This window comes from Hesperophylax consimilis, chromosome 14, assembly GCF_061612785.1.
Source record: "Hesperophylax consimilis isolate HC1 chromosome 14, BYU_Hcon_1.0, whole genome shotgun sequence".
Lineage (NCBI taxonomy): Eukaryota > Metazoa > Arthropoda > Insecta > Trichoptera > Limnephilidae > Hesperophylax > Hesperophylax consimilis.
Genome location: NC_142849.1, coordinates 3201187 through 3219491, shown reverse-complemented (window position 1 = coordinate 3219491; position 18305 = coordinate 3201187). Strand labels below are relative to the sequence as shown.

The 18305-nt window shown below is 34.6% G+C and overlaps 1 protein-coding gene, 2 long non-coding RNA genes and 1 pseudogene across 3 annotated transcripts in view; 2 read left to right on the top strand and 2 right to left on the bottom strand.

Annotated features, from left to right (window-relative positions):
- The first annotated feature begins 940 nt into the window (after window positions 1–940).
- On the top strand, window positions 941–1625 carry LOC149417796 (uncharacterized). Its single transcript, XR_016303142.1, has 2 exons — window positions 941–1132; window positions 1218–1625. It is a non-coding gene; the product is annotated as an uncharacterized LOC149417796 (long non-coding RNA).
- A 1855-nt stretch (window positions 1626–3480) lies between these two features.
- On the top strand, window positions 3481–5017 carry LOC149417795 (uncharacterized). Its single transcript, XR_016303141.1, has 2 exons — window positions 3481–3507; window positions 4587–5017. It is a non-coding gene; the product is annotated as an uncharacterized LOC149417795 (long non-coding RNA).
- Window positions 5018–8366: 3349 nt separating this feature from the next.
- LOC149417794 (uncharacterized) lies at window positions 8367–9041 on the bottom strand (annotated as a pseudogene).
- Window positions 9042–13605: 4564 nt separating this feature from the next.
- Window positions 13606–18305, bottom strand: part of LOC149417793 (serine protease persephone-like) — a 30891-nt gene continuing 26191 nt past the window's right edge. Inside the window, exons 7-9 of the mRNA XM_089639422.1 lie at window positions 18081–18192; window positions 17087–17206; window positions 13606–15463 (exon numbers count right to left, since the gene is read on the bottom strand). Of these exons, the coding sequence (XP_089495548.1) occupies window positions 15281–15463; window positions 17087–17206; window positions 18081–18192 (415 nt within the window). The 3' untranslated portion in view covers window positions 13606–15280. The remainder of the gene's footprint in view (window positions 15464–17086; window positions 17207–18080; window positions 18193–18305) is intronic.

The window sequence follows — 18305 nt, the reverse complement described above, 5'->3', positions numbered from 1 at the left end:
GACACGGGTTCGAGTCCCGTTGGCGTCATGTATCTTTTATCAGCAGATTTTTCAATGTGGATGAGTGTTTCAGGCGAATAATTATTGCTTGTAAAATAATTGTTACCCTTTGTGCTATAAATTTTATCTTAAATAAAAAAATACGTGGACATTTTTCCACGTATTTTTTTCGATCTGTTAGAAATATTCTAATAGACTGAATTTTAGTTTGGATATAGTTAGTGGTGGCGGTAAACGTCGATTGAATTATACTGACTGTCTGTGTAGCCTTTGAATTGGCGAATTTTCTAAATAATTAATATCAGACTTTGGAGTTTTATACATGGTAGTCATATAGTCAGTCGTGTGTCACGCAAGGTAATAAGAATGATAATTAAATCAACGTGCATCTAACTCGAGTTATACAAAAAAAATATCCTCAACTTATTTGGATGATCAAAGGCGTTTTTTGGTCAACTGAAAAACTAGTTTGGACGTCTAGCAATGATCGATTAATAGGTAATCGTTCACTATAATTTATAGATTTCTATGAAATACAATGAGGTAAGCATATAATAAAATATTTTAATTTTATATAACTGTTTTTATTAGTGTGGCAACCTTGTTTTATGATCTACTAAAGCTATATAACGGCTCAACACAAGGAAAATGACTAAATAGTTAATCTTTTGATTGTTGAATTTGCTTCGCCAAGACAGGTACGTTGTCCCTAATCGTAATCTTCTATCAAAAAAGTGTCCACAAACTAATCTCCAGCGATTAATAAATATCTAGGGGCTGAAAAACTTTAAATTACTCGTAACGTGTGCATTATTTCTAACATAAGTTTTCAAATTTCGCCGCCAGAGGGCTAGTTATGCAATCTGTTGTTTCATAAATAAACACTGTACGTGATTCATATGAGTGTGTGTCGTTCTTATCAGTATCCATAATCTACTGATACGCTACGGACATTGCTTAGTAACCTAATTCGAGTGTGTCTAGAATAAAAAAAAATACATAAAATTGCCTTACATTCAAGAAAAATAAAATTTCCAAATTCATTTCTTGAAATGAATCATAAATTTGTACGTGTTTGAGTTTTATATGAGCAATGTGTATATTTGCTCTGATTATCAATGCTTGTCTTAGAGTAAGTGCAATTTCTTCAAATCCACTGCAATTTGTAAAAAGAGAAGTAGAGAAATCCAGATAATAATATCGTTCTCCCATTTCAGAAACTACACATAGTCGATATGGAAGAGGAATCAGAGCGCTTCCAGAACTCCACGGGACCCAACTTTGGAAACCAGGACTTTGGAAATTCCCACGGACCCAACACAGGAAATCAGGACTTCGGTAATTCTCACGGACCCAACACGGGAAACCAGGACTTTGGAAACTCACACGGACCCAACATGGGAAACCAGGATTCTGGTTACCAGCCCAGATCTGGAGACGACGAACCGGAAGAATAATTTATATTCTCCGTAAACTATTAATGTACCTGCATAATTCATAATATTCACAAATTATGTAAATTATAATCTTCAAAATCATGTTTAATTCTAAGATTACAAAATATAAGATTACTCAATACAAAATCAAATAACTATGCATGTAGTTTTGTTAAGAAATAAAGAATATAAAATATGATAAAAGAGTTGTTAATAACATAAATAAATAAACGGAAAAAGGAGTAGAAGACGAAAAAAATATTACAGTGTTTAATCCTAAAAATGGTCGATAACCGTGTCTAAAGCAATTTATTTAAATTTTAAACCAATCTGTTTATCACGCGGAGATAATCAGTAATTACAATCACGCTATAAGAGAAGAAAATATTATGATATTATTAAAATATTATTTGTAAAAAAACCTTTTTTCATAAAACTGATAATGGCTGGCTTTGGTTGTTTGATTGATCTGGTGTGTTCCGAGATTAGATTACGTAATAGGTATTCCAATAAATAGTAGATAACAATTTGACGGCATTATTATTAAAAGCACTTACTCGTATAGAGAGGTGGAGCTAGGGCCACTTTAAATCAGGGTTGGATTTTTCTAATGATATTATTGTTTCAACTGCGACGTTAATTAATATACTCACTGAACAAAATTTCTTTCTTCTTCAATATCTAAAATGTATTGGTTGGTATATTATGCACCTTTACAAGGGATTACTTTATTTGAGTTATACAGGTCTAACTTCTTTGAAAACATCATTTGGATAATGTCAAGCCACAAAGTGTTTACTTTTTTGGATAAAATTATATGCATATAATGTAGTGTACCTACCTACATGATGTCTCAGACAATGGGCAACGCCTTGAATGTTGAAAAATAATTTTAAATAGTACCTACCTACCAAATGACTACAACCCGGACATATTGTATTATTTACATCATGAAAAAAATGGAAACTCAAAGCATTGGAAATTCAACACCCTCTTGAAAAGTGATTTAAAGTCATAAAAAGTGAAGTTTGGTTAGGTTTGTAGGCCAGTTTTTTCACATTTAATGACTTTAAATCACTATTGCCGCAAAGTAATTGGAAGTAAATTGAAAGATACTCTCAGTATCGCCATGGTGTAAGACCACCAATCAGAATTGAAACGTTGCTTGAAATGGCTTTGTTCATGGTTGGTGACCAGATCTGAATAACCAGGTACTTTCCCACCATCTTCTTGCTCTTCCCACTACCTTCAGCCTCACAATTTACACTAATTGGGGATGCCATAGTCTTTCTCTTGTGCGTTTCACATAAAAAAAATAGGCTAGATACATAAGCTTTGGAATAATTAATTTTTATTTAGATGTAACAGTTGAGAATAACAAACATACCATGTTTTTCTTCAAATAATCTACAATCTCTGTATAATAATCTATAATATTCATTGTAAATAAGCAGAACTAAATTAAATATTGTTATTTATTTTTGGGTTACTATGCCGTATTGCGCTTCCTCATTCGTTATCCATCATTTTGGACATTGGAGGGGACCTCGCCACTTTACCAACGGCGTTTTAAGAGAACATATGGTTTCCTCCTTCACCGCACACGTCAAGACTATTTTTTTTATTTATTTAAAGAAGCTACATTTTTTAACGACTCTAGACCCTCCAATGTCCATGAATACGGGATTAGCAAGCAGTATGCAAGAACTTACGTAGATAGTATAATATTGCAGACACCTCAATCTGAAAATAGAAGAGTAAAAAGAAATAATGTAAAAGACAAAAAAGGACATCTAAAATCAAATATGTAAGTATACAAGGTTAAGAACTAGCATCATCGCGTACCCAAGACAGCTAAACCGATTTCGATGTTTTTCAACGTTTCAGACACTGTAAGGATAAAATACTCTGGCCCGTGAAATCTTAAATCATTACAAAATATACATTTTTTATAAAAAAATAATATTTTTGACAGCCTTGCTTTGTCAACTAAAGCTATATAAAGGGCCAGCGTAAATAAAATGATTCAATAGTTAATCTTTTGATTGTTGAATTTGCTTCACGAAAACAGGTATGTAGTGCACATAATCATATTGTAAAAGTGAAAATATGAAATCTGAATAATGTTTATAAGATGGGGGTTCGATAGCTAGAAAGTTAATAAATAATTGACGAAAAATGTTTATTCCAAAGGTTTATAAATATCGACGGCAGAGCGGTATATTTATTTGTATAATCGTGTCATCCTTATCAGCATAATTCGTCAGTGATGTGAGGTCAGGGAAAATAACCCTAAATCTGGGGAAGAAATAAATATCATCAAATTTTTTTTCTTAAGAGTTTGTAAAAACATGCTCTTAGTTTTTATACGCGTAGCTATATTCTATTATTTGCTAGTACCTACCTATTTATTTCGAAAAAAAGTTATTTTTACCGACAATTGAAAATGATTTATAATAATATATACTTTTTAAACATATTTACAAAGAATGTTTGCACCTAGGGATGCGTTTTCCTTCCTCGTTAAAAAAAAACGGTGTAATCGTTCTTCCTGCCTATTTTCAAAACCGTGAAAATTTTTGGGAAAATTTCGCACCGTATTCGGGATTCTTTTTTGGTTATCAATCACCGGTCTCAGTATCATCATCATATATTTACTGATAGGCAACAAAGCGACGGACATTGCTTGATAACCGCGCTTGAATACGACTCGCGTTAATAAAAATTGTTTTATATTAATTAACATACCTAACCAAATAATTTGAAAACCCTTTTAATGAAATATCAACCCTTTAGTTTGTGGCCATTTCATTCAAGTAATGTGTATCTTTGCTCTTTTAATTAACGCCTGTCTTAGAGTAAGCGTAAAATCGATTTTTATTAGTTATGATTCGTATAAATTTGAACATTCCATGTATTTTGCGTAAACCACTAATTGTGGGAAAGGAGCGAAACAACCGCAAGTGGCGTTTCGCGGTTTCGGTTGTGGTTTCTTCGTTCCTTTATCTCAATTCGTGGTTCGGCTTGCGCATCTTTTCGCTAAATCGCTAATGTATACGTATCATTGATATTAAGAGGAGAAACAAACTACGTAAATTATCTTAAAATTTAAAAAAGGAAACGTTACTTAAAAAAATTGTTGTGTTTCAGAAACTACATATCATCGACATGGACGACCAATCACAGCGCTTCCCAAACTCCTCTGGACCCAACTTTGGAAACCAGGACTTTGGAAACTCTCACGGACCCAACATGGGAAACCAGGACTTCGGAAATTCTCACGGACCCAACATGGGAAACCAGGACTTTGGAAACTCCCATGGACCCAATATGGGAAACCAGGACTTCGGTAATTCACATGGACCTAACATGGGCAACCAGGACTTTGGAAACTCACACGGACCCAACATGGGAAACCAGGGCTTTGGAAACACACACGGACCCAACTACTAGAATACTGACTTCCAACCCAGATTCAGAGATGAAATAAATAATGTCGTACATAACCGACCATGTACATGCATCTTTTATCTTCCTATCATGTTAAATTTTAAGTTTCATAAAACAGATTAAAAACACTTTAAAAACAATAAACTTTTTTTGTTTTACAGTTACATTTTATTCATGAACATTTACGGTAGTTATTTCCTTAGTAACCTGGTTTTTAATCATTAATAATACCTTGGTATGTAAGTCTTGACTTTCGCATACACGAAGGAAGGAAAAACTGGTTTACAGGTAAGTATTCAAATGTTTAAACGAGTACCAACTTTTTAAAAATAAGCAAAATGATATTGATATTTCTGTTTGATAACTTATTTTCATCTATTTTAATGGTACTTACACATTTCAAAATAAACAATCTTTTCGTTTTTAATTCAATTTTTAAATTTAAAACACTAGCTGATCCTTAAGATTCAGATTTTTTCTATCGTTTTTTAGTCCTGGTCTCTTGGAAGAGAAAAATCTGCAATGCACACACTATGATGGATAAATCGTTGAATTTGAACAGTTTTCCAATGGATGTCATACTTATGTATTCGCTCTTTTGCTCGGGCGAGAAGTAAACATCGTCATTGTACATCCCATAACAAGTCAAAGATTATTTAAAGGTTTCTGAAAATATATGTTGGCACCCCGCAAAGTTTATCCAGTATTACCGAAGAACATAAGGAAGTTTTGACGAATTGTTTGGAATGAAACAAACTGGAAAATAAAGAATAACATATTCATTAACCATAGATACAACACAATTAACAGAAATTCAAATAAATTCATGTTTATTATTATATTAACACTACTATTTGTTTATTATTATAAGAAGATCAAAACACCATAGAAGAAAAATGTAAAACATTAATATTTTATTTTTTGGAAATCGGTATAAATTGCATCTACTTGTAATCTTTCATTAAAAGAATTACACACATACTTACAAAATTCCAAAAGATTTGAATTGATAGATCTGTGAGGAACAAACCCATGTTGCCTGACAGCGAATTGATTTTTTTGATTTTGAAACATATTTTTAAAAATTATTTTACCCAATTTTTCATAAAACAAGAGAACCGTGCTAATCACATTTCTATTTTTAAAAAGAGTTATTCAATTAACGGACACTAGATGCTGTTGACATTCATCGTAATTTCCCCTCCTACAGTAATATGTTGAAACATTTTTATTAACTTCTAATGAAGGGTGATAATAATGTGATAAATAAGTGCTTTACGTATGTTAACTTTATGAAATAAAACGAGGTCTAATACATTTTCATTTTTATTCAGTACATAATTGAATTGATAGAAATTACAAATTGACGAAAAGTTGACGAGACTGTGTGCTTTCTGGCTTCTATTATAAGAAGGAGAAATAACATTATTTTTCATGTAACCATTTAATTTCGGGCAAATTGAAATCACCAATAATAATAAACTGCAAATTGGAATTTGAATGCTTTAAATACAGATCTTCTAATTAGTCTAATTTATCAATCTGATCCTCTATTTTCCTCTAAAGATCCTTACATTTTGATAAAAAATATTATTACTATTGTCCTAACCTAGCCGAACCTATTCTAACCTAACCTTTACTGGCCTAACCTAACCTTATAGCGGTAGGAACTGTCCGCTCACATAACAAGACTTCTAGACACGCGTTGGCATAGAATTACAGCTGCCACTCGGAGGGTTCGAGTAAGCTAGGCGTTGAATTCCAGAGAAGCCGGCAGTTGGTTTTCGTGGCAGGTGGCGGGAGGACATCGGAAAACGGGCTGTTTGAATGTCGGAGATTTAATACGCGCACGTGAGACAATTTTATTAATCCACATGAATTAGACACATAATCTCTTAGATATCACCATGATTATAAATTCGTTTAGAAGAGTTTTCTAGACTGGCGCTCAATGGTGATGTCTTATTTTTTAGCTTCATAGTTAATATAATCATACAAGTTAATTTCGTGGCCGAATTCAATTTACGTTGTGCTATCTAATAGCCAACCACCCCTGATAATTTAAATTTAAGTATTGCTCTTGTATTAAAGTTTAATCTCAAATATACTCCATGTTGTTTTATCACAATTAATATTGCTGTCATCATTTCATTCCCCTTATTGCTGCAAGCTATGGTGGAACAAATAACCGGTATACGGTAAGTTTTATTAATAGATGGTAATATATGTGGTAACCTACGTTACAACCTAACCAATACACCTAAACTTTAAAAAAATATGTTTTTATTTATAAAACATGTCTAAATACCTTTATAATAAGGCCAAAATAGTATATACCTAATTTGCATAGAGTAAACGGTAATGATAGCCACGCGTATGTTATCAGGAATACCAACATAAAAAAATGTCTTCAACAGAAATTCTTTTGGCTGTCATCCCATACAGCGAAAGCGAATTTTCATTTTAAGTAATTAGTAATTAAAATGCTAAAATTATAGATCTTCCAAATGCATGGAGTTTCCTGCATTAACTAATTAAGTTGATCAAAAGGTTTTATTTAAAAAAATCGTATTAAGCGTGGCCAGCAATCCCGAATATTTACCGATTTTTTGTCCTGATGGATTAATAGAGCCAGGGTCGATTTCAGCCTCAAATCTTTTCGGCGTTGGAATCAGATTCATCAGAACGGGTGTATATTTAATATTGGAAATTTTTTGTTATAGTTTTTTATTCCGAAAAGTTTCTTGTACGTAAAATAGTGTAAAAGTTTTTAAACATGAGAAATTCTGGTAAGAAAAAGTTGTCAAAATTTTACTTTTGATTTAGTTTTCAAACAGCGTCCCCGATCATTCCTTTTGAAGATAATAAAGGGCACTTCCATTTACAACAATTCTAAACTGTGCAGGCATTGTGATTATTAAAAAAAAAATACTATCAGAAGTTAAAATTTCGCCAGTACTAGTTCTTACAGGGACTTTCAGAATTATTTTCATTGGCTTTTTGGATTTTAATGAGTGATTTTAGGATATTGTCATTTGCCCTGCGCCATCCGATAATACCGTATTCTAACAGCGATTGGCAATGAGCCATGTAGATGAAGTTAATGATTTAAACAGAAATAAACTCTTATTTTGTATGATTTGCTTTTATTAACTGATAAGAAGTGCATTTGTTATACACTCGCTTTGCAATGTCACAGAAGAGAAGAGGAGTACATATATTCTACCTACAACAAGGTCAAGTTAGAGTTACTACAAAAGGGCGGGAAATTTAAATCCATCACTCCCTCTAAATTCAAGCCTTATAATATTAAAAAAACAAAAATAACTGGATATTAATTACCCTTTGAAACAAGATATTATACAACTTTCAAAATATTCTTACATAATATTATTTGTAGAGTTTTTAATTGTGCATTCCAAGTTTAGATCTTAAAAATTGAAATTTATCCTTTGGCAATGCTTTGGTAAATATATCTGCCTATTGATTATCACTACTTAAAAATTTTAGATAAATAATTTTTTGATAATATTTTTCTTTAACAAAGTGGTACTTGATGTCGATATTATGTTTACAGCGTTTATGGAAGTTTACATTTTTGATAACACTGATCGCACTTTGACTGTCTAAATGTAAGCACATTGTATCTTTTTTATATTCCTCAATATCACATAACAACTGTTTTATCCACATAGCTTCTTTGGTTGCAGCACAGGCTGCCATAAATTCTGCTTCTGTTGACAGGGCAACTGTTTGTTGTCTTTGGCTAGACCATGTTACAGCAGCTCCATTTTTGATGAAAACATAGCCCGTGATTGAACGTCTTGTATCAGGATCATTGGCATAGTCAGCATCACTATAACCAGTCACTACTGGTGGCTGTGATGTGGATGAGTAATACAGTCCGTAATTTTTTGTATCTTTCAGATATTTGAAGATTTTCATCACGGCATTCCAGTGTATTTTATTGTAACAATTTAAAAATCGACTCACTAGGCTCACTGCATACATAATTTCAGGTCGACTCACTATAGCTAGGTGCATGAGGGAACCCACAGCTTCTCTGTAAGGAATGTTCTTTTCTGGGTCTCCATCTCCTTTTTGTAACTTTACATGAGGGTCCACAGAAACACTGTTGGGGTTGGCATCAGTCATGTTAAACTTATGTAATATCTGTTCCACATATTTAGTTTGATGTATGAATATACCATTGCTGGGTATCTCAATTTGCCTGCCTACAAAGTTACTCACTGAATTCACTATTTTTACATCAAATACAGTTTTTAAGTCATTAGTTATTTCTTTTAGTACTGATTCATCTTCAGAAAATAACAAGCCGTCATCGACATACAGGCAAAGGTAGCATTTTTTATTGTTGACTTGACCAAAATAAACACATTGATCAGCTTTGCTGTTGACGAAACCAAATTTCTTTAAAATCGAGTCAAACTTCTTATTCCAGCAACGGGGAGATTGCTTCAAGCCATACAGAGACTTGTTGAGCTTACATACCATATTGCCTTCACTAAGCAGACCTTCAGGTGGAGTCATTAATATAGTCTCTTCAAGCTCACCGTATAAGAATGCGGTGTTGATGTCAAGTTGGATGATTTTAAGGTTATACTGGACAGCCATGGATAATAATAAACGTATTGAATCATACCTTACAGTTGGTGCAAAGGTTTCGGTGTAGTCGATACCTGCTGTTTGTGCAAATCCTTTTGCACAAAGTCGTGCCTTGAACCGTGGACCCGTTGATTCCTCCTTTATTCGGAACACCCATTTGCATCCTATCACTTTGGCATTTGGAGGATTTTCTATCAATATCCAGGTTTCATTCTTCTTATGTGCATCTAGTTCTTCATCAATTGATTTTATCCATTTTTCTTTATTTTCTGAACTAATTGCTTCTTCATATGTTTCCGGAACATCAGGAATAAATGAACATAGGTAAGTACTTTCTTCTGGAAAGTTTTTGTTTTTGTTTCTAGGTCTCAACTTCACACTACTTACTTCAGGTGATTCAATACTGGTGTCTGGTATGTATTCACTGTCAGAAGTGGATTTGTTTTCTTTTACAGATTCATTTGAACTTTCTGAGGCACAATCTTCATCTTTTGAACTTTCCTCTTCTGTTTCAATTTTATTCATGGATAATTCTAAAGGAACAAAGTCTCTTTTCACAGAAGATTCAAGAAATGTAGCATCTCTACTTTTTATTACTTTTCTGGAATTCGGCAGTATGAATCTATAACCTTTTGTGTGGTTACAGTATCCGATGAAGATCATCTTTTGTGCTTTTGGATCCCATTTCTTGCGCTTTTCTTTAGGCAGGTGAACCATTGCCTTACATCCAAATATACGCATATGATTCACATTTGGTTTCAGGCCAAACCATTTTTCCATGGGAGTTTTGAACAACAAGGATCTCGTTGGAGAACGATTGATGATATAAGCGGCAGTGTGTATTGCATCAGCCCAATATAACTTTGGCAGTTCAGCATTGAGAAGCATACACTTTGCTTTTTCCACCAGTGTTCTATTCATGCGTTCCGCTGCACCATTCTGTTCAGGTGTGTACGGTGTGGTTGTCTGGTGTATGATTCCAGCACTTTTCAGGAAATCGGTAAATTTTTTGTTATCATATATTCTAGGCCATTGTCTGTCCGAAGAATCTTTATATGAGTATCCAGTTGATTCTCAACTTCTTTAAATTTTCCAAGAGCTTCAGATTTGTTGTGGAGAAAGTATACACAAATTTTCTTTGAGTAGTCATCAAGAAAAGTTATAAAGTATCTTGCACCACCAAGAGATTGGGTTTCCATTGGCCCACATATGTCAGAGTGAATCAATTCTAGGGCTTTGCTAACCTTTGATCCTTCACTTTTAAAAGGTAATCGTGTCTGTTTACCTTCCTTGCCGGTTATACATGTCAGATTTTCTGTTTTGTTTAGAAAAGTTACATGTTTAGTATTTTCAGCCATTTTCATTAAACTGTGAAAATTCAGATGCCCCATTCTATGGTGCCACAGGTAAGCATCTTGTTCTTCAACATTAGTCATGTGAGCATGCCCTCCAGGCATGTTCAGCCGGCACATGTTGTTAACAATACTTGCAGTTGCTACTATTTGATGCTTGCTGTTCAAAATGACACAGTCGGAGTTATCAAATTTTACTTGGCCACCATTTAGAATAATTTGACTCACAGATAGCAGGTTAGTTGCTACTCCATGGACATGTAGAACATTTGTAAACAGAATCTTATTTTCTTGGCCTTTGTCATTATAAACATCTAGACTCACTTCTCCCGAGCTTTACACAGATAACACTTTATTGTCTGCAACTCTAATGTTCTTTATTACAGGAGTTGATTCCTTTTGAAAGAGATTCTTGTTCTTCGTCATATGAGCTGAGGCGCCTGAGTCTATGTACCAGGCGTCATCATAATTAGACGATGTGATAAACACAGCAGCATAGGATGAGGTAGGTTTCTGTACCTTGTTTTTGGGTTTTGATTTACATTCAGGGCTCTTGTGGCCATATTTGTTACAGGAATAACATCTCGGACCCTTGGTTTGTTTCTTGTCATTGTTATGAAACCTTTTATTTACTGCGAAGGCTGTTGTGTTGTTTGCATAATTTCTCACATCTTGCAATAATTTTGCTTTAACAGAATCTGCAGTTATCTTCGTGCCAGAGCTTTCAATTGCTATAATCATTGGCTGATATGAGTCGGGCAGACCGGAGAGCAGCAAAGTCCCGAGCCACTCATCGTCCACTTTGAAGCCAATATTGCGGGGCTTGTGAGCTGTCGAAATTATTTTGCTCACATATTCTTCAATACTTTTACATGCACTGAGCGAGGTATTACACAAATCACGCAGAAGACCAACCCGGCGTGTCAACCCGGAATCATCAAATGCCGATGCCAATTTATCCCATACTCCTTTTGCCGTACTTTCTTCTTCTATGTGTACATAATTAATAGGATCGACAAGAAGAATAATTTTTGTTTTTGCTTTTGTGTCTTTTTTCGTATCAATCACTGTAAATGTGTCAGCTGTTTTAATACAATCCCACAATTCCTCGTGTTGTAGGTAGGTTTTCACTGCGAATTACCATGTCGCATAGTTTTCACGGCCGGTTAACTTTTCGATTAATACCAATGAACTGTTTGTTGCCATTTTTATGTATGAAAACACAGAGTTCAAACACGAAAACACTTTGGAATATGATTCGAGAAAGTCACCTTTTTTTTTGGAGTAGAGGTAATGTTTTCACTGCGGAGGTTATGTTTTACTAATAGTCCTTTTTTCACTGCTAGTTTATTAGAAAAAACTTTCAATGAATGCATCTGGGTTATCTGGGCCCATAACCTAATGATTTAAACAGAAATAAATTCTTATTTTGTATGATTTGCTTTTATTAACTGATAAGAAGTACATTTGTTATACACTCGCTTTGCAATGTCACAGAAGAGAAGAGTAGTACATACTACAACACGGGCATGTGCCTAGTGTGGTGGCCAAAAATTTACCCGTTTACTGTAATGTATAAACTTTACTGAATAAAGAACAAAAAAAAAAAAAAAAAAAAAAATATATTCTACCTACAACAAGGTCAAGTTAGAGTTACTACAAAAGGGCGGGAAATTTAAATCCATCAGAAGTTAATCCAAGTCTTTTTTACTGAGGACATTCCTGATGGTCTTGAACAATTAACTTACTCTTTAAAATTTTATTATTAAAATAGTAATATGCTCATCTTAAATTTTTATCAGATTTTAAACCTAGATAAGTTATATGGTCAACGTTTTCCAATGAGGGACAATAATTAATTCTGATTATTGACGCATTATTGCTTTCTTTGCCAATCTCCCATTTTTCACACGATCATCCCTACCTGATGTGTGCTCTAAACATTACAATCCATTTGTTAAGAGAGGGAAATCTACCAAACGCACCGTCAGTCTGCACAAAGTCAAGGGGTTTGTTGGGGCTCCACACCAGAGTTGTCCGCCGGATTCCACAACGGGAATGTACGGGGTCAGCAGTTGTCTAGTGTCTGCATTACCCAAGGGCCCTGTTCTGAGAGGGTAACTTGACTCTGGCTTGGATGGAGTCCCCGTGCTTGAACTGGTCATGGGACCTTTATGGGATGGTCCTATAATAAAATAGATAGCTGTTTTTTATTATATTTTCTGTCAACTCCGCACCACAAAGTACGGCCACCGTCCATCAAGAAAATGTAGAAATTATAAATTTATCCTACTAGAGTAGTTCCTCCTGATAATATAGTTCTTCTTTACATTATCTGACTTTTGATTCTTGTTATTTGTAAGTATTTAGTCATCTCTAGATAGTATAAAATAAAGTCGCTATCCTCGTCTGTCTGTTAGGTCCTCGTTTCTGCACCACTTGAGGTGGTTGTATTTTTCTTTTTATTTTTATCAATGATTTTTATGCATTTGTGTATTTTTCTCTTGTTTCTGGCTTAATTTTCCAGAGTTTTATTTCTTTCGTTAATTTGTTTACCTTCATCCATCAATGAGCATAAAGGCTTTTGTTGACAATACAGAATACACCAACACTTATACAGAAAAAAAGGTTTCAGTCTGGATCAAAACAAAAGGTGCACAAGTTTAAAAATAATTTATTAACATTTAACAAAAGTCAAAAACGTTTACAGTACATAATATAAATGCATATTATAACTCCAAACATACATAAGGCATTTACATTTCATTACATTAAATTATTTTTTATAATATTCCAATAATTCACAGAACTAAGATATGTGAACACCTCAGCATATGATGTTGTTCCCTAGTGAGGTGTTCACAAAACAGTAAAACATATTCCCGAAGCATTTCCACGCAGTATCTACCCATCATCCCCACCTTACTTACTGCGGTATTGTTGTCTAGAAAGAAAAGGTTTTAGAATTGAGTGTAGACTGTCCAAACTGAATAGTGATATATTGATAAAATGATAGAGTTATAGAATAGAGGGAAGTATGACTACTGACAAGTAGTGACAAGGCAACAAGTAACAAGAACTGAATGACAGAATGCCAAACTGACTATAATCCAATTTCCAATAGAGAGGAACAAGTTGTTCTTGACCCTGGGTTGGCTGATTAGCTGCTAACTATCAATTACTTCATTTTAATCTCACCCATTGGTACATCCATTTTACACGCACAAATACAAATCGGCAACTACGATTTCTCAATAACCAATTGGCCGATTGAGCTCAGATTTGTTATATAACTTCAGTTAATTGGTTTTTTTAACGTTGGTAACAGAATTAGGTCGATAAAATTTTCATTTTACTTTTTATTACTCTGATAGAAGTAAGAAAAATTTTAAGCGCATCATTTTTGTATTTAAGTTTAGTAGGTATAAGAAACAATATTACAAAAATATGTTTTTTAAAAAACTTGTTTTCAATTTAAAAAATACAACTGATTTTGATATTATTAAATCCTAAAAATCTCCTGTTTATTGAAATAATATAGGTATGTACCAGGCGCGGTCCGTCCATACATGCTGTGGATCCCTTTCATTTTAGAATAAAAAGATTTGGACTTCTAGCCGTAAACAGCAATACTGCAATTTAAATACTTCTACAGCGACCTTAATGTAATTTTTTATAAAAACAGCACATTAAAAAATCATACAAATATTATTATTATAACACATTGTGTATATTATCGTCACGTTTCTGTGTACGCACAACGAACAACACGATACAAACAGCGCGGGCGAGTCTAAATACACATACATTCTCAAATACTGTGAAACGCGTAAAACCCACTGCGGTGTGGAAGCGATATGTAAACCGTATCCAAGAATGCTAGAACGTACGTTCTTTCCGCGCATGCGCACTGAGACCCGCAAGCCAATATCTTCGTCATTTTTAATGACAGCATCCAACGTACAAAAACCGTCTTTAATGCTCATATGTTTAATGCACAGAATCGTATACTCTATTACTAATCCATTGGAATGTACGCGCGCGCTGCTTTGACAGTTTGCTTTGAGCTTGAAATACTGAAGTCAAATTCTAATTGAATATTATTAACCTGCGATTTACTTTTTAATCATAATTTAAATAAATAAAAATGAATACCCAAGATAAGATAGATACTTCGCCAACGTGTTCTAAATGATAATAGTGAATTGTGTGGTTGTATGTTCAGATCGAACAAAACCAGAGTTTTTTTTCGGTTTTCTATGTGATGTAGATCCGCCAGTTTGCCGCTTGTACAACAAGTTTTCAAACCCCGTGTATCAAGTCATGGTCGTCGGTATGGGGAGGCAGAGAGATAGCAAGAAGGGGGAGGGGGGCAGGGCAACAAAAATAAATTTTAAAATTGTCTAAAACAAGGTCCTAGACAACAATACCGCTTTCAGGCCACACAATACCCTCTATCCAGGGGATGTACGTGGATATCTTCGTGTTGATGTGCGTACAGGGTGAAGTATTATACCAGGATGCCAACCCCACCAACAGGTGCGTGCAGCTCACCCTGGGGCTGTTGGGTACAGTCAGCGGGGCGCCCCTGTACCTGTTCTGAGAACAAATAAAGCAACATGTGAACATACTAAAATTTCAGATTATTGATTATTGACCTTACGTCCAAAAAGTATGTTTCCATTTATCTCTTATTAAATAAAAACCAAAATTTCCTACAAAAACTTAAAATTTATTAAGTACAATCATAGAGCAACTTTTCGATTTGAATGGTGGTCTTCCATCAGGGTGATACTGTGAGTATCTACAACTCCGGATTGTGCTGGAAATGTAATAAAGATAAATAATTTCACTAAAATTATCCGTGAAATAAAAATAACAATTAATTTTTAACTTATTTACGCACGCTACTGAATAGATAATAATTTCATTCCATCCAGATTTAAATATAACTGACCAACTAACACTACTGACTTGGTTTATTTTGGTTCTAGCCCATTTAGCACGCGATCTGTCTCATCCCATTTGAATTCCATAATGGTAATGAAACACAGTTGTGTATACAAGAATGAAGCAAAGAATGGTCAGACTTGTTTATTTTATGACGCACGCCAATAATGAATGTCGGCTACCTTCCTTGAACTAAACCTGCTGTATGAAGAGCTATATGCTTAAACCTGGGACGGCTTCGCTGGCCAGAACACCTGTCAGGACAGCCCTTGGCACCAGCACCAGGAACTAGAGGGAAACAGCAGGAACAGAACACAAGTGTTTCCTGTAGATGGACTAGACTCCTTGGAGACTAACCGACGGCGCCGAGGATGTATACTATATATGTCTCGCGTCTTTTACAGACCTGCATGGATCTAGAATGTCGCTAGATGTTTCTGATGCGAGCTCCTGCTAACTAAGAGTGAATGTGTAGTTTTATATGGACTAGCGCCCTATACCCTTTTCCGGCATCTTTCCGGGAAGTGCTTTAAAAGTGTTCATCTCTTTATTTTTACACTATTGATGTCATTGTGATTGACACGGACTATTTCAAAATGAACTCGCCAATTGTTTTGTTTTAATTTGAGATTCAAGATTTACCAACCAGATACTTGGAGGAATTCAGAAATTTATAAATATGGACTCACCCAAGCGTGTTTGAATTTTTGATAATATGAAGAAAGTTACGAAAATGATAATCCACGGGAGGAATTAATTAATAGTGGGAACATGATAAAGGAAGTAGTTTCTCCTTAGTAGTAGATACATTCTGATAGAAGAGAGCGCGGAATTTTGACAATTCACCAAATTTCAAAATTGATTTTCAAGTTCTGTGTAGGTTCTATTCAAGTTCTATTATTCTATAATAACTGGCCAGAGGCTTCACATAACTGAGAACAGAACATGAATAGAACCTTCACAGAACTTGAAAATCATCTTTGAAATTTGATGAATTGTTAAAATTCTGTGAAACAATCCGTCCTAAGTGATTGAATCTTGCAATATATAATTTGAACATTGTTGTGAAGTTAAAACTAATTTTTATAGGTAAAATGATTATGCGTTATATTAAAGAAAAATGGTAGACAAGCTGCCATGGGGCAGGCAGCGTGACTACTCTTTTGTTATTTATAAAACTCTTGTAAAATATTTTATGTTTTATTATTATAAATAATAAATAAATCATTATTATAATGAGCTCGGTGTTCAATACATAACAGCGTTACATACCGGACATCCTCCAGTTGTGTTGACTGGGCGGCTGCAAATCTGCAGGTCATGTTTTACGCCGGCAGGATGCTGACGGCTGCCAGCGGGGAATGTTCTAGAGCACTCCTCCTCAGATACTCTCTGCATTGTCGTCAGAAATGTTGAAAAACGTACAAACTAATTATTTTATCCAATTAGAACAATCCGTATAGTATTAAAATGTGAAGTGAGGTTTTGAAGAAATGTGTTTTTTAATGAAAATTTAATTTGATTTTTAATTTTTTTCACATATAGGGCATAACGTTGCCATCAACAAATACTGCACAAGTGTTACAACTGCTCCAAACTGTCTAGAATCTGTGGGACTATGACATCTTCAATTGTGTAAAAGGGGAGGGGAAGGAGATGGGAAAAAGGAAGGAGGGGAAATACCTGACTAATTAGACCTGGTCACCAAACACGACTACAGCGATTTCAAGATACCTTCGATCCGAATGAAGATCTTTCACTGATACTGAGAGTATCTTCCACTCTGGAACGTGCCACAAGTATATATGTACATTACTTTCAATAAATTTATTGTGAAAATACCGCTGGGATTTGAACCAGATACTCGTACTTTAAGTGTGTGCTTTAATCAACTTTTCATTTTAATAAAATGATATATTGTTTAGTATATTTGCTCCTCTTCAGAGTGGTAGAAATACCATAAACATGTGGAGATCGGGAAAGAATTCAATAATGTAAGCTTTGTGGAAAAGTTATATAAAGGGACACTAAGATGGTTTTGACGCATAAGTGGATGGTAGAAGACGTATGGGATTCCCAAGGTAGACATGGCAAGTACTTGGGTCATCCCAAGATTCAGATCAATGTGCATGAAGCAAGCGAGACGCGTGGTGGTAAGATATCTATTTAAACAAATGTACATTTAGGACCAGCCACAGCTGTCAATCTGATCGTTATCACATCGTCGGTCATTGTTCATCATGAAGGCAGAGAATTGTGTTCTAACCTTGTAGTTTGGTGTGGATGAGCCACCCAACGTGATGAGGCTGAAGCCACTGTCAGGAAGAGTTGTGCCGGTGTGGAGACAGACTGGGATTATACTGCTTGTGAATGTTACCCTGAAATTGATATAAATTATTTTTGAAAAACTGTGAAGTGGTAGTACGATGCAATAATATTCCTTAACCCTTTAGGTGCGGTATGCCGATATTCCGGCATGACGCATAACACT